Source organism: Xenopus tropicalis, chromosome 4 (assembly GCF_000004195.4).
Source record: "Xenopus tropicalis strain Nigerian chromosome 4, UCB_Xtro_10.0, whole genome shotgun sequence".
NCBI classification, from domain to species: Eukaryota; Metazoa; Chordata; class Amphibia; order Anura; family Pipidae; genus Xenopus; species Xenopus tropicalis.
The window spans coordinates 86,436,727-86,452,594 of NC_030680.2; the positions used below are offsets into that span (position 1 = coordinate 86,436,727).

General features: G+C 37.8%; 1 protein-coding gene across 1 annotated transcript; it reads left to right on the forward strand.

Moving 5' to 3' along the window:
- The first annotated feature begins 1,411 nt into the window (after window positions 1-1,411).
- LOC100145035 (uncharacterized loc100145035) lies at window positions 1,412-14,793 on the forward strand. The gene is given in 6 exon segments (NM_001126579.1): window positions 1,412-1,541; window positions 5,251-5,326; window positions 6,317-6,425; window positions 11,560-11,633; window positions 12,286-12,396; window positions 13,108-14,793. Coding segments are annotated over 6 exon segments (714 nt in total). The 5' UTR covers window positions 1,412-1,503; the 3' UTR covers window positions 13,414-14,793.
- The last annotated feature ends 1,075 nt before the right edge of the window (window positions 14,794-15,868 follow it).

Sequence of the window (15,868 nt, forward strand, 5' to 3'; positions counted from 1 at the left end):
ATGAATACAATACATTGTGTTTGCGCAAAAACAATCAATTCTGAAGATCTTATTATGTTATTTAGGGCTCTGGCACACGGGGAGATTAGTCGCCCGCGACAAAACTCCCTGTTCGCGGGCGACTAATTTTCCCGAGTTGCCTTCACCTGCCATCCCACCGGCGAAAATGTAAGTTGCCGGTGGGATGGCACACTCGGCGGCGTGATTTCGCGCAAATCGCCGAAAAAGCCTCGCGAGGCAACTTCAGCAATTTGCACGAAATCGCGCCGCCGCGTGTGCCATCCCACCGGCGACTTACATTTTTGCCGGTGGGATGGCAGGTGAAGGCAACTCGGGGAGATTAGTCGCCAGCGAACAGGGAGTTTTGTCGCGGGCGACTAATCTCCCCATGTGCCAGAGCCCTTATACGGACGAAAATAGTCATGGCAATTAAGCCGCTGTGACTTTTAGAAAAACACAGTCGTGTCGACTATTCGCCCCAACAGCAAGTCGGTGCATTAATATACTATTTGCTGTGTCCAAAATCTACAGTGCCACACAAATCACCACTACTTTAGCGGTGGAGATTAGTTGCCATGACTGGATTTTTAAAAATCACAGCGACTAATCGCCCCTTTGTCTTTGCCCTAAAGGAGTGTACTTTATTTTTTGACACACTAACAGTACATGTACACCATTACTTTACACCACTTTCAAACTGATCTAACCCATTCAAGTTGATGAGACGAAAACCCACTGTTTAAAAAGTGTTGTAAACAGTATCAGCCATCATGATACATTTTACACAACTTTTTTAAGCTAACATTTCTTTTTATGGCAGAATTTTATACTATGCTACACAAACATCTGTGTTTATAACACAGTTTTATAAATACTTCAGATTTTATACAGTGTGATTAGCGTACTTCATGCCTACAATTGTTGTGGTGTTTTTTCATACGTATGAAACTTGTTGTATCAACAACTTATTGATCACTATTCTCCTTCCCTTGGAATGGGTATTGCCTAGGACATTGCCGTTGCCTTATTTGCAATGAACGCAGTTTCAAAAATTCATCTTTACGAGAAATTGTCAGCAGCATTTAAGCAATGTTGTACAACAAACTGGATCTGCCTGGCAATGAGTTCACTTCCCTTGTGTCATATGATCATAATACTTGTGACATGGCCATGATCAAGTTAATGGTTAACAGACCAGGTATTGAAATATTTCTCAATGTTAGTATTCCATGGAAAAAAAAGCTTAGATTTGCTTTTAATCACTTTAGTTTAGTTTAAAATGAATTCTATCCAAATAAAGGTCTTTTCTTGAACTACTTTTCATGGTTAGTTTTATTTGGAGAACCTTGACATGGGCTTATCAGATTAATGTTTAACAGAGGAGGGTAGACGGCTCTCTAGTTGTGTGTGTGGAATGAGGCCACATTACAACAGATCGCTGTCAGCTGGTCTGTGTGCGAGACGTGCAAACTGATCTCTTCTCTGACATATGCTCAAGGCACTATGCTCAGTCACACATTTTGCAGTCCGTCAGAAACCAGGTAAGAACATGTGCTGTAACTTCTCAGCACCAAATGCACTAATACAAATAGTAAAAGGTCCCAGCCCACACTAATGTAATGACAGTAAAGCATCTTTATTAAATGGGAACAACTCCCACTACTATAAAGACCGTCTTCTTATATTAGTGAGTGCTGAACCTTTTTGTTGTTATAAATTTATCTATTTATAGAGACTAAGGAATATGTTGTTTAACTAGGTTTTATCTTTTTTAAAACAATATTTTCCTAGCATACAATTCTAGGTTTTCTGCTATTCAATGACAGGGTGGCTCTGTGATATACATAATATTCCTTTCTCTGTGACACAGATAGACACGGCACAGCTGAGCAAGGCTTTTAATGCTTCTGTTCTGTATAAATCCATTCTGTTGCTAACAATAAGCACTGCAGGTTATTCTTTAATGGCTACCAAACAGCTGATATACTAAATGTGGGAAAATATTTGATAAATTCTAAAAACATTCATTTTGAAAAAAAAAAATATTCATAAATACATACTTTCTGGCTGCTAATGTGTGGGACAGCTATAAAGTAAGCACGCGGCCACTTTATTTCTGCATGACTGAATTTTACCATAACAAACTTCAGTACTTTCATAGTGACTGGGGGATGGGGTTGGCAGGAGAGTGCAGCCAGATACAGGGTTGTATGTGTGTAGCTCTGTTCACAGACTGAATTTATTTCTAGCATGTAAGCTAAATCGTGTGTTTGTTGAAGTATATGTTTTTTAAAGTTTACTGTTAATAACTGTATGCAATGTCAAAACGAGTGCAAAAACCTGTATGCACAGACAGTGCAAAGGAGCCTGAATCTGTGTAGAGCAAAGCTCTACCTAGCCCGTCATGTGAATTTAACATTATAATTATAAGAAACACGGAAGTTTGACAGCAATAGAAAGACAAAAGTTCCATCTAGTCTGCCTTCTTACATATCAGTGCAAAAAAGACATTTTTGCTTGTACAGGTATGGGATCCCTTATCCGGAAACCCGTTATCCAGAAAGCTCCAAATTACGGAAAGCCCGTCTCCCATAGACTCCATTTTAATCAAGTAATTCAGAATTTTAAAACTGATTTCCCTTTTCTCTGTAGTAATAAAACAGCACCTTGTAATTGATCCCAACTAAGATGTAAATAATCCTTATTGGATGCAAAACCATCCTATTGTGTTTAATTCATGTTTTATTGATTTTTTATTAGACTTAAGGTATGGAGATCCAAATTAAGGAAAGACCCCTTATCCGGAATACCGTTGGTCCCGAGCATTCTGGATAACGGGTCCTATACCTGTACTGAGATCGCTTTTTTATCTTTCACAATGATTAAACAATGGGCTATGTCATACTAGCAATTTATCTGCTGCTGTATTCACTCCATGCAAGAAAGTGCTGATCTGCTCCCTTGCAACGGGTGACATGCTGTTTCTACCAGCGCTCACTGATGCTGGGGCAGCATGTTGGCAGAGGAAAGACTAGTGTGACATAGCCCTTAAGCTTGGTTAGAGAAGAGAGAGCATTTACTGAGAACTTATCACCTTAATGAAAATGTTCACTACTGGAAAACTAAGATGAGTACAGGATCTAATATTTAGAATGCTTGGGACCTGGAGTTTTCTGGATATGGGGTCTTTCCATAATTTTGAGCACCATTCCTTAAGGCTACTAATAAACAATTGAAAATAGTTGTTTTACCATTAAGTTCTAATGTGCCTGAGCTCTTTACTAGGTTATTGTCAGGAGATAGTCTGATAAACCCTAATGGTGAAGACACAGAGAGTTTCTAGTAGCAGCTACTTATTGCAGCTACTAACAGGGCCGGATTTCTCTTTGATGCGCCCCGAGGCCGCCCCTGTGGGAGTCCCCCATGCGCATGCGCGAACGCGCACCCCAGTGCGCAAGCGCGCCCCAATTGCGCATGCGCAAAGCGCCAGCTCCCCATTGCGCATGCGCAAAGCGCCAGCGCATGCGCGAACGCTCTTTTTAACTCCCATACGGAGCAGTGGGGAGAGGTCCCGACTGCTCCGTATGGGAGCAAAATTAAAAAATGTTCTTGCGGCGGGGCGGCATGCCGCCCCTAAACTTCTGCCGCCCTAGGCCCGGGCCTTTGTGGCCTCTCCACAAATCCGGGCCTGGCTACTAAAATAAACAATGCTGATCATTTGCTGATATTTGCTGGGATTTAGCAGAGGCAGTTCTCAGTTTTGTCTATGGCAGGGTATTTTCTCGCTTTAGTAGCTGTGAAAAAGTAGCTGCTACTAGTAGCTCAATGTGTCTTCACCCTAAAAAGGTTTCTATTTCTTTAGACATTACTTAAGAAGGTTTTGTAAGAGTTCAGAATCGTGCCTCAGTTAACAGGAAGTGAGCTACAGCAAGGTCAGTAATGTTTGTAAACTCAGGTTTCAGCCAATCATTTTAACTGTTAGTAGGTGAACTAGTTCATTTTAGTTTGACTTTCATACATTCCTGCCTACAGACCTTTGTACTGCAAAGAGCAAGTTCTTATCTCTTTGCCACCTGACTTCTAATTATTCACTGCAGTTAAGCAAGCTTTCCCCAGGATGGGCTATGCTGGAAGCTTCTTATTGAGTCAGTAAATGACATGTTAGGGCTCTGGCACACGGGGAGATTAGTCGCCCGCGACAAAACTCCCTGTTCGCGGGCAACTAATCTCCCCGGATTGCCATCCCACCGGCGAAAATGTAAATAGCTGAAATCGCGCCGCCGCGTATACCATCCCACCGGCGATTTACATTTTCGCTGGTGGGATGGCATTTCGGGGAGATTAGTCGCCCGAGACACGGGAGATTTGTCGCAGGCGACTAATCTCCCCGTGTGCCAGAGCCCTAAGTGACAAGAAGAAGAACCTGCCATTAAAAATAAATGTGTTTGAAAGCTGTGTCTAATTATGAGTAAAATTATTCAGTAAAAAACATAATTGCTTTAAAGGGGTAGTGTACAGACTTAATCATAATCCAAATAAGTCTAAGAGGTTCTGTGCTCAATATTTATTGCTCAGTAAAAGAAAACAAGAGTTCTATCTCTATTATTCTGATGAACAGAGGCCTTTGTTACACTGAAGTAATGAGATTTGAAAGCCTATTTTTTTGTGTGGAACACAGACTCTGATCCTCAGTGTATAATTAGAATGTTATAAAGAAAAAATGCTTTCTGTTGCTTGCCAAAAATATACAGAAATAGGTGTGTAACCAGAATTGGATTCCCCCATGGAACACCAAAAATGTCAAAGTAGAAGTAAAGTAAAAGAAGTAAACTTGTATTCACGCACCCCCCACCAGCGCTGTACCATCCATATCAGGAGGGAGCTCTCAGTTTGGGCAGCCATTCTGGGACACAAGCATGCAAATTTACCTTGTCAATTATGCAAGGGGTCTATTTATTATGCTGTGTAAAAACGGTGAAAAAAGCGTTAAAAAAATTATGTCTTTTTTACAAGCCTGCCAATGTGTAGCGAATTTTGTTGCTGTTTTTTACTACAGCATAATAAATCTTACCCTTAGTTTTTCTGTATTGGAAGCTTCAGCCCAGTGTGGAAGGCATTGCGCTGATGGAGAGCTGTATTAACCTGCATCTTCAGTGGGTGAAACAATTTTCCCCAGTTGGTAACCTTTAACAAACCAGGATCATAGACTAGACATTACAAACACTCTGTAACATAATCCTTTATTTACAGGTTTTCTTGTGGTTACAAGCTTGATATGAATTCACCAAAACCAGAACAGGAGAAGCTGTCTCTGACAAATAACAAAGTGAGTGAGGCCAAGTTGCTTTAAGTTGAACACATTCATTTATACTAAAAAATTAAAAATCTTCTACAACTGCCAGTATATGCGCTAGTAAATGCAAATGTAGTTCTGCATCAACATGGTGCTTTGCACTCAGGGTGGTATTTAGTTGGTGCAGAATACATTACTTGTATTAAGAACTGTGCAACCTATGACTTGCAGGTTAGGCAACACTGATATATAGATATGGCCACCTCTCGGGGGAACTTCAGGTCACATGCCCATCATACCGTGACCATTTATGTAAATAGATCATAGGATAGGACAAACTAAGGTTAGTTTTTAAGGCTAGTCAGGTTTATAACACATTGGTCAGTAGATAACTTAGTTATTATTACCATTATTTTTTATGTAATATTTTGCACAGTCAAACATACCTGTTTATATATATATATGCTCAGTCATTTGCAAAAGCCTCTCTAGCAGCACCATTTTAGAAATTTTTCGGGGATTCCTTTGCTTTCAAACAGCCTTTTTATGGTTACTTAAACTGGAGCAAACATTGCAGATGTGGCAGATAAATGAAAGCATGATGCCGATGATGGTTATTACATTGCCTTATCATAAACTGAGAAAAAGAGATTCAGTGCAGTGGGCAATTAGTTAATGCTTAAACAGACAAACAGTCATATTAATGGGAAGAAAAGGAGAACGTGCAACTATTGTTGAAATATAAGATAAAAATAGATGTAAAATAAGACATTTTTAAATCCATTTCATCTGGCCTTTTTGGGACATAACACCACTTATTACATTTCTCCATGTGCATACACTGCAGTACTACTAAAAACAAATTTTGTGCCTTAGCGAGAATATATTTTCTAGCATAAAATATATGTAAAATTAAGAGGTTTAGTAAAAATAATAGTGAGACTGAAATGATAGCCTTCAATGGTTTCAAATATTTTGTAAGTCAAATATTGACTTTTGAGAAGTATACATTTATGATTTCAGGACAGCTACAAATGCCGACAGTCTCATTTCGACAATGATCTAAATTGCCCTGTCTGCCTACAGACGGCTACCATGCCAGTGGAGACCAACTGTGGCCACTTATTTTGTGGTAAGTGACATCCCAAATATGCTCTAAATTGTTGTTCTTTGATTGGTTGTGCATTTTTGTGGACCTCAACATCAATTATTTTTGTTTTCCCTTGATCCTAAAACCCTGAGTGTGTTTTTTGTCTACAAACTATCTTTTCCAAAAATAAAATGCTCACTTGGGTTTTAGTGCTCTTTTTATTCATTGCAAAACCCAGTTTGTGGGAAAAAATACACTCTTTGTTCTATAAAACAGGATTAGGCAAAAAACCAAAGCGACTGGATGCAGAAAACAGTAGTGGATTTAAGGGCCAATCAAACGTAATCTGACTTTGTTTACAAGAGACAATGATTTGCATGCCACATACAGTATACAAGGGTAGACATTAAATTTGCAGGTTTCTTTTCTATAAAGCATTTGAACATTTACAGAGAACATTTATCCATGGGTCTGATGCAACTGGTGAAGGAACACAACAATTTAATGTTTTTGTGAACTTTATTTCTAACCTACAAATACTTTAAGTATTTATTTCCACAATCCAATATTCAATAGAATCTCAGTTATATGTTTGCCTGGGGACCATGTCATGCCAAGTGGCACAAATCCAGGAATGGAAAAAACACAGTTTGCCTTTATCAGTTCCGTGAAAATGTAAAATCTGGGGACAAAAAATCAGGAATCTGCTGTAAATTGTCTGTCTATTCCTTATATCTATATTTTGCTCATTGCAATTCCCAGACAATCTCACATAGCTTAGTATTATAAACACCTGCAATACAATATTATAGGTGAAAGGTGCCTCTGTACTAATATTACAATATCGTTATCTAACAACCAGTGCATAATACTTGCAAAAAAAAACTCTTGGAGATAAGGAAATCCATATACCTGAATTGTTGCTTACGCAAGAAAGATGTATAACTAATCGCATCATTACGTGGACACACACCCCTCTGCTCAAGTTTCATTCTTGGTGAAAAGTGAGTGAAAGGTGAGCCCTACACACACCTACATTACAAAATACTTTACTTTATGTGCACCTGTCACAACTTGCATATCCACTTTAAGGATTTGCTAGTGTGTTGGGCCACAAGAAATTGCTGACCATGTCATCGCATTTGCTTTGAATAGAATCTATATGTAAGAACCTGTCGGCTGTATGCAATAAGCACATTCTGTTCGAGGGGTTTGGCTCTTTATTCCTCTTATGACCAGTCTATATAAAGGTATTAAACTGACATATTGTGGCTGTGCTACAACAAATGAGTAAGTTGGTACATGCTATGTTGTATTTGGCTGAGAAGTTTTCTGTTAGTGAGTAAAATATCTAAATATCAGCTACTGCTTAGTTATGCATGTTCCCCTCATGAATACAATGCTACAGAACACATGTAGTGCTGTTTTCATCAGGGGAATGCATGTCTCTGTTCTTTGCACCCTGCCCTGCATGTTTTAATTCACTTCTTTTTAATGTGCACTAAGAGACTCACTTTTGCACCCCTTAGTGCCTTTGAACTTCTGTACTGGGTCATAGGAAATTACCCCTATAATGTCAAAGTCTTTATTGCAGTGTTGCAAATCATTGGGGAATCAACAAGTTCCATTTAGGATTCATGAGGATTTTTTTTCCTTTACCTTTATTACATTTGTTGGATTTTTTTCCTTTTCTCTTCAAAAGGATCAGTATTTTTAAATGGGTTTCCAAATGTTATGGGCATTTGTTTTGTAACCAAATGACTATGCAACTATGTAAGGCAAATTAGTTATATATACAATAGTAGTGCTAAAGTAATTTTTTTGCATTACATATATGTATGTATATCTTTATTTATAAAGCGATACTTATGTACGCAGCACTGTACAGTAGATATATTTTCCATAGGAAAATGATAACCCTGTACAATGTAGGTCTCTATAAAAATATATTGCATAAAACAACTCATATCTAAAACCCTGCTTTATCTAAATAAGCCATTTAAAAAAATATATACTTTTTTAGTAGTATGTGCCATTGGGTAATCCTAAATCCGAAAACTGCCATTTTAAGGGCTGCCCCCTGGGATTATGCGATTCATGGTGCATACAAACAAACCAAGGGCACACATACATGTTAGGTCACATCAGCCAATTAATGGACAGTTCTGTTGCACACTACTTCCTGTTACAGTTTGAGCTGCATTATTTCCTGTCAGGTGATCTCTGAGGTAGCAATGTACAGTAAAAGGGCAATATTTATTGATATATTCCAGTTTGGTAGGATTCTAGGCCATTTTAAATAATATAAATAGTTGTTAATATGATTTTAACAACTTTTATTACATGCTCTCCTTTGTCCTAAATGCTTACCTCTTGTTAGAGTGAGCTGGAAAGCAAAACTATGCTGCCATTTATTTATTAGCTGAGCAGAAAATTAAACAGGTAATGTAATTAAAAGTCTTAATTTTGCCCACAGCTAGTAACTCATACCAGCCAATCAGATTGTTTTCCAACAGTTCATCAGTAAATGATAACTGCTGCTTGGTCTCTATAGCTTACTAGACAACTAACAAAGTTAAGGCTATTGATTACATTACCCCCTAAGTGCTTTGGGTCAGCATGCAAAACTGGTGGAGGTTAGACAGTGGGTGGAAATATATGGGAAATAACCATGTGGTGGTTTCTGTGAATAGGAGGCATGATATGAAAATCATATGAAAAAACATGAAGAAACTACACATAGGAGTAGGAAAGAGAGGGCAAGCAAAGCAAAAAGGGGCCCCATTTTTAGAAAAAAAAAATAACAAACCAGTTAGCCACTGTTTAATCATTACACAGTCTAAATATATACTGAGTGTTGTTCCATTGCATAGGGCCTTTTGAAGACATAGGGTCCCTCTAAGGCAATGGCTGACTCGTCTATGCTCCAAAACAAGCCCATTGTAGACCAGTTTAGATTAGCAGGGCTACAGAGGAAATAATTTGAAGACAGACACAGTAAGAGCACAGAATTAGCAGTTCCACTTCAATTCTGCATGATTGTGACCTGGCCAGGATTCTCAGCCAGCTGGAGATCCATCATGAGGAAACAGCTGGGATCTGGATCAATGCAACTCCATTTAAATAAACAAAATGTTAATAATCACAGGGCACGTTATTGCTTTGTGAATAATTGTCATTGTATACCCTCAAAATGGTTACAAATTGTGTGCAGGAAATGTCAAATCCGATTTGTTCTAATTCCTGCTCAGCTGCCATGCCCTTTCATTAAGGCATTGATCAAGGAACACATGTTCAGGAAGCCAGTTTGCAAATGTATACGTATTTGTTAATTTATAATTGCTTTCCTCCTAAAACAAACATATTTAATACATATTTTATTCATTTTACAGTTTGCAGATTCACATGCTTCACTGTCTTCTTTTTAATATTCCCAACAGTATCATAACAATCTTGTTTGTTGCTTTTTCTGGGAATTTGATTTTTTTGCTTTCAAATATATTCCCAAGTGATTTTCACAGCTATGTTTTAGTTGTACACTGCATTTAGTTATATTGTATTGTATACAGTACTTGATCTAAGAAGCTTACGCTCTAACTTTGGCATATAAAGCTCTAGTTGGTGGCATGGGAATCTGTCCAGACATTTTAGTCTGTAGCTGAATGCTGTAATTTGACTTGCAAATTGCTGATTCTGAATTACAACAAATTTTGAATGATTGTTAAAGTAATTTGTAAATGTAATTGCAACTGAGCAGAATCCTTTCTCTTCTCTGCACTCACAGTTATTTCTGACTATTGAAATTAATATATCTCAGAAAGGTGCTTAGAATTTCATTCTTTCATGAAATAGAATATTCATTTGGTTTATAAACACTTTTAAGGGTTTCAGTGCAGTGTCTCAGTTCACAGAGTAACCTCATTCCTTTCCCATTGTAAGAAAAAGAAAAGGTAATCTTTTATGTCAGTACACAAACTGCTCAGCCGGAATGCAACAGTGTGTTTCAATTATTAAAAGCCTGTTGCCAAATAAATTGTTTTTGGGGTAGATTTAACTCTTTGATTACATGAGGCCAGGAAGTGAGCTGAGAAACTCGCTTCAGGCCACATCACCCTAGCAAAAAGCTTCTCCTTATAACTTCTAGAGCCAAAATTTCAATTTTTAACCAGAATTTCAGCTCTTCTCGTGCAGAGAGCACTATCTACACAGGCACTGATGTAGCCGTCCCCCAATCACTCCAACACAAAAAAACTACATGTGGAGGGAAGAGGGGGGGTTGGCATTAACTACGCCATCTAAGGGCGTCACTGAGCCCTAAAATACCCCTGACCCCATTCTTTCTGTAAAAACATATAAGGCAGGAATCAAGATTTCCAGATGTACTAAACAAACAGCCAACTGAATCTGTTAGAACAGCCCCCATTACCTGCAGCAAGTCATGCAGCAAGAGCTTAATGGAGTTATGTAATAAGACACCAAGTTTGCCCAGGTGCAATAACCCATGACAACCAATCAGTAAATAGATTACAGCACCGGGGCAAAATTAGTCCCTTTTATTACATATGGAGAATATTATTTGTTGCCTTTCTGTGGAATAGAAGCACTATATGGTATACTGAAAGATTGGCCTTGATCAACAACTGAATTTTTTCAATCAATATAAATATGTCTGTGCCACATGACTCAATGTGATGAAAAACTGAACTAAGAAGACGTATGTCCCCTGCACAATAGCACTCTAATGACACGGAGTAGTAAATCTCACTCACTTAATTCCATGAGGTTCTAAACCTGGGGTTCACTGTGTTACAAGGGTTGCTCTATCTCACACATGTAAAGGTTATTGCTTGACTTTGCAGTTATCAGGTTTACATGGTTCCTGGGAGCTGCCTTCAGTAAAACAGCCTTGGACTTAACTACTGGATCTGCTTTTGCGTAGTTTTAAAATACTTTAACATCCTTTAAATGTGGAAATTAGATAAAGTATAAGTATGGTATATGTTTGGGGGGAAAAATGTATGGAGAGCTTCTCCAAACTACTGGAACATTTGATTTTAGGTCACATGGACAGCACCAGAATGAGCATTGATAATGAAACATTGTTTGTGTAAATTACAAATGAAAAATAGTCTTTGATTACCTGTTCTATAAGCAGCCTGCTTTTTCTTTGCCTTAGGATCCTGTCTGATGACCTACTGGAAGCATGACCCCTGGTTAGGAGCTATGAGTTGTCCTCTTTGCAGACAAAAGGTAACAATGCTTATACGGTATACTAGCAAAACTGGCGTTTTTGTCTTTATCCATGTACAGTTTTAAGTATGTTTCACTGCTTATTAAATCAAGGACTCCGATACCTTTTAAACCCATTTCTCATATTTTATAGCGAAGCTGCAGTAGTACTGATGACTTGCTTGTAGTAATACTTATTGCAGGTGTTGCTAGGGGCACATTTACTGTATAAGAGAGTCTTGAACTAATCAGCATTATAGACTATGATTTATAGGGTTTAATGCTGCAGATAAACTGGCTCATGTTGGTAATGGAATACTTTTTAATAAACTGGTTTTCAGGAGTGACCTGGAAGTTTTTAATCAGTAAGTAAAGTTTTAGCACAATTTTCTGTTCTTAAGGGTATATAACACAAGAAGAGAATATCTGTAATAAACAATTCTGCATCCTGGATAACAGGTCCCCATATAGTGATGAGCGAATCTGTCCCGTTTCACTTTGCCGAAAACTGCATGACTTTTCTGATGCAACAGCAACTTTTTTTCTCACTCTGCAAATTTTTGTCTCAGGGAATTTTTGCTGCAATTCTCTTTGCCAATGTAAAATGTGGAAATTTACAGCAAATAACAACATCAACCCCTTTAACAAAACATATTATAATGTTCATTCTTAGGTTGTTCTACTTTACAATGATTTCTGGGAAAATCAGGCAGACAAGCTGAGCAGAGACATTGTGCATGACATACGACATTACAATAATCGGTTCTCTGGAAAACCAAGACCTGTAAGTAAATCAGCTGATGAGTAGAAATTGTCTTACAATGTGTGTATTGTCATGATAATGTTGCAACACATTTACAGAGTCTACACTCACCAAGTGACCCTCACCAATCATATACTGTATGGCTTAGATATAAATATGATGTGCCTGTGGCCATGGCACTGCATTCATCAAGTGCTTCATGTAGGATGGGTAGGGAGTAGGAGGGAATACTCCTACCTGGCGCCTCCTGCCCCTCATGCAATGCAGCTAAGCCCCATTGCAGCCAGTTAAATGGAAAATAAACTGGAATATTTTATAAAGTCTGAGTGCCATAACAAGCAGCTATACAAAGTGCTGAACACATTGTAGAACTCAAATTCAGCCCTGTACCAACTCTGCCATTGACTCCCACAACTGCAAACTGCCCATATAGTACCTTCTTACTATTCAGCAAAAAGGTAAAAGCTACTGTTCTACTTTGCTGTTGTGGATTTTGCTTTGAGAGGCAAGATTGAGTTACATAATAGTAAACCTGACTTGTGTTACTATTGCATCATGTGATTTGTAGTGACATGTAGATTAGGAATCAATTTTCATGTTCAAGTTAAGTCTGCCCTTTAATTGAGGCCAAAGCCTGAATCATCTTTCACTCATTTATAGAAAATAAACATATTAATTTGATATTGATTAAAATAAATGGAGCCAGTGGTGTAACATTTATTTTTCTTGCAGGTCACAGACTACCTTTATGATATGCCATCACTGCTGCATCTGGGTTTGAGAAGAATCTTCACTATGGGTGGACTTGTGTGGGTCTTTTGCCTTAGGATTTTAGTGTGCTTATTTGGAGCAGTCGTTTGTTTCTCTACCCCATTTGATGTAATCCCAGACCCCATGTGTGGAATCCTCAGTATTATTGATGACCTAGTTGTAGTCTTCCTTCTTTTAAGTTGCATCATAAACATTTTCCAGCAGCTTTCTCAGGAAGGCAGGAGCATAGGCCACTCTACATCTGAAAGCAACATGTCTGAATACTGACCGGCTAACTATTACATATATATATGTATTTAAATGGGTTTTCACCTCTAAATTAACTTAGTATTATGTAGAGAGTGCTATTCCATGACAATTTGCAATTGGTCTTCATTTTTATTATTTGCCAGTTTTCAAATTAAGTAATTTTTGTTCAAATTAAGCTTTTTGATCAGCAGCTCTTCATCTTGGAATTTCCGAAGCTATCCGGTTGCAAGTGTCCAATTTTACCTAGCAACCAGGCAGTGGTTTGAAAGAGAGACAGGAATATGAATAGAGAAGGGCCTAAATTGAATGATTGAAAGTAATACAAATTCTAATACAATATAAAAAATTAAGAACTTGCTAAAGAATAGCCCATTCTATAACACTAAGATAACCTAAAGGTGAACCACCCCTTTAACATTACATACATTTAAGGTTGAAGAGCAACCTAAGTGATCAGTTTGTATGGCGATGACACGCACAGAGAAAACATTTCATTGCTCTATAGAAACATGTCAACACATCCATTTTATACTGTAATTACAATAGAAGTAGAAGTGCCATATTCATTACTGGTGCAGATGCAGAGATATTAGTGCTTAGCCACATTTATCATGCATTGCCAGTACCTTGCCATGCAAGGACTTGGCAACAGAGACAGAAGGACCAGCAACTGCTGATAATCAAGAAGTATTAATGATCCTTTAGGGGACCGGGTGCATTGGTGGGTGCTGGATGCAATAAATGGCAGTCTCCAGTAACTTTTAGATCTTGTAACCACTGCCAGTTTTCATTCTGAATTTACGTTTTTAGTTTTCTAATTCTAACAGCAAAGTGAATTCATAGGGGTATTCCTCTTAGGTTCTATACTATTCTCTAATATATTAATAAATCCATCACTACTTACTGTACACAACATTAGAGAAAAAAATATACATACAATACCGTATCTGGTATGAACCTCCCGGTACAACAACATTGTTCCTTTATTTTTTAATGCTTTGTTTTTAATGGAACGTAATAACAACAGTACTGTCTAGGTGAAACCATTGCATAGTACCAGCACAAGTAGAATAATACCTTTTCTTTGGGAAAAAATATATTGTGACAAGGGGAAAATCCATTTAACCCTTTACATTGTTTAACTACATTAGTTGTATTTCTTGTAAATCCCTCCAAAGGGATATATAGAATTTAGCACTGATATAATTTAATTTGAATTAATTCATGAATTTTAAAAATTAAGGAATGTATAATGTATAAATGCACTTCAGTATTGAACACATTGATGTACTTGTATGCCATGTTACAGGGTGTATGTACACACTTTTGTATTTATTATATCAGATTTGTACATTGTGGGTCATGCATGTATTTTTTCAATAAAACATTCAAAGACCAGGATTGTGGGGTTTTCTCTTGTATTCTGAATCTTATTCTATGAAACACCAGAAGTTGAAGTAGCCTTGAAAATATGATCAATTGAAAAAAAGTGTCATGCCCAGGATATCAAGTACTTGGAATGAGAATGCAGACATTTCAAAGTAGTGTTGTCCCTTTAAGCAAGAGAACTTAAATCCTCTTAAATAAGTTCTGAAAAATAACGGAACACTAGTAAGTAAGGTTACTGAGTGTCCTTTCATTTACTTTAGTTATTGTTTTTCCTTAGCAAGTATTATGTGAACACTGTACAGTTTGTACTAAGTGAGTTCCTGTTTCCCTATTCCATGTACTTTTCCCCTTGGTTCATGACAGGCTCTCTGGAAATGTTCAGCTTCCTGTGGAACTCAAAGAAAGGACTGCAAATCCTGTATGGAACACTTTTTCTACCCATGCATCTGTACAATACCCAAGAACACCTGTAGCATGTTGAAAGCCTTGGATAGCTTTTGACAGTATGTAAAATGTTCAGATATCCCACACTTTCCCAAGAGTGGGAAACTGCCTATCCTCCCACCATTAACTGATATTAAAAGACAGGGTAGGGAAAATTTGTAATAAGAGTCGTTTATAGATACTATAGAAGTGCCCTTTGGCAGGGCATTCATACATCAGGGTAAGTATCTCTGGGAAACTCACTATCTCAATCAACTCACTAAAAATGCAACTGAAATACTAAAAAAAAGCAAAATCCTTTGCGTATTCTACTTTAATCAAAATCAGAATATTGTACAGATAAGAGATGTTGGGTTCAGATTTGGTATGATTTTGGATTCAACCAAATACAAGCATATTTCACAGGATTCAGATTCTGCAAATCCTGAACCTCTTCTGGATTCAGGGCATGCCAAGTTCTTTCCCAGTGGGAGGTGAAATTTTTGACAGTTGCTCCTCTGCTCCGTCCACTATCAATAAAAAGGTCAAAGAAACTTAATTAGTTTGAACCTTGAGATTACAGCATATAAGGGGTTAAGTAATAAAACACTAAGTTTGCCCAGGAGCAGTTACCCATAGCAACCAATCAGCAGGTAGAATT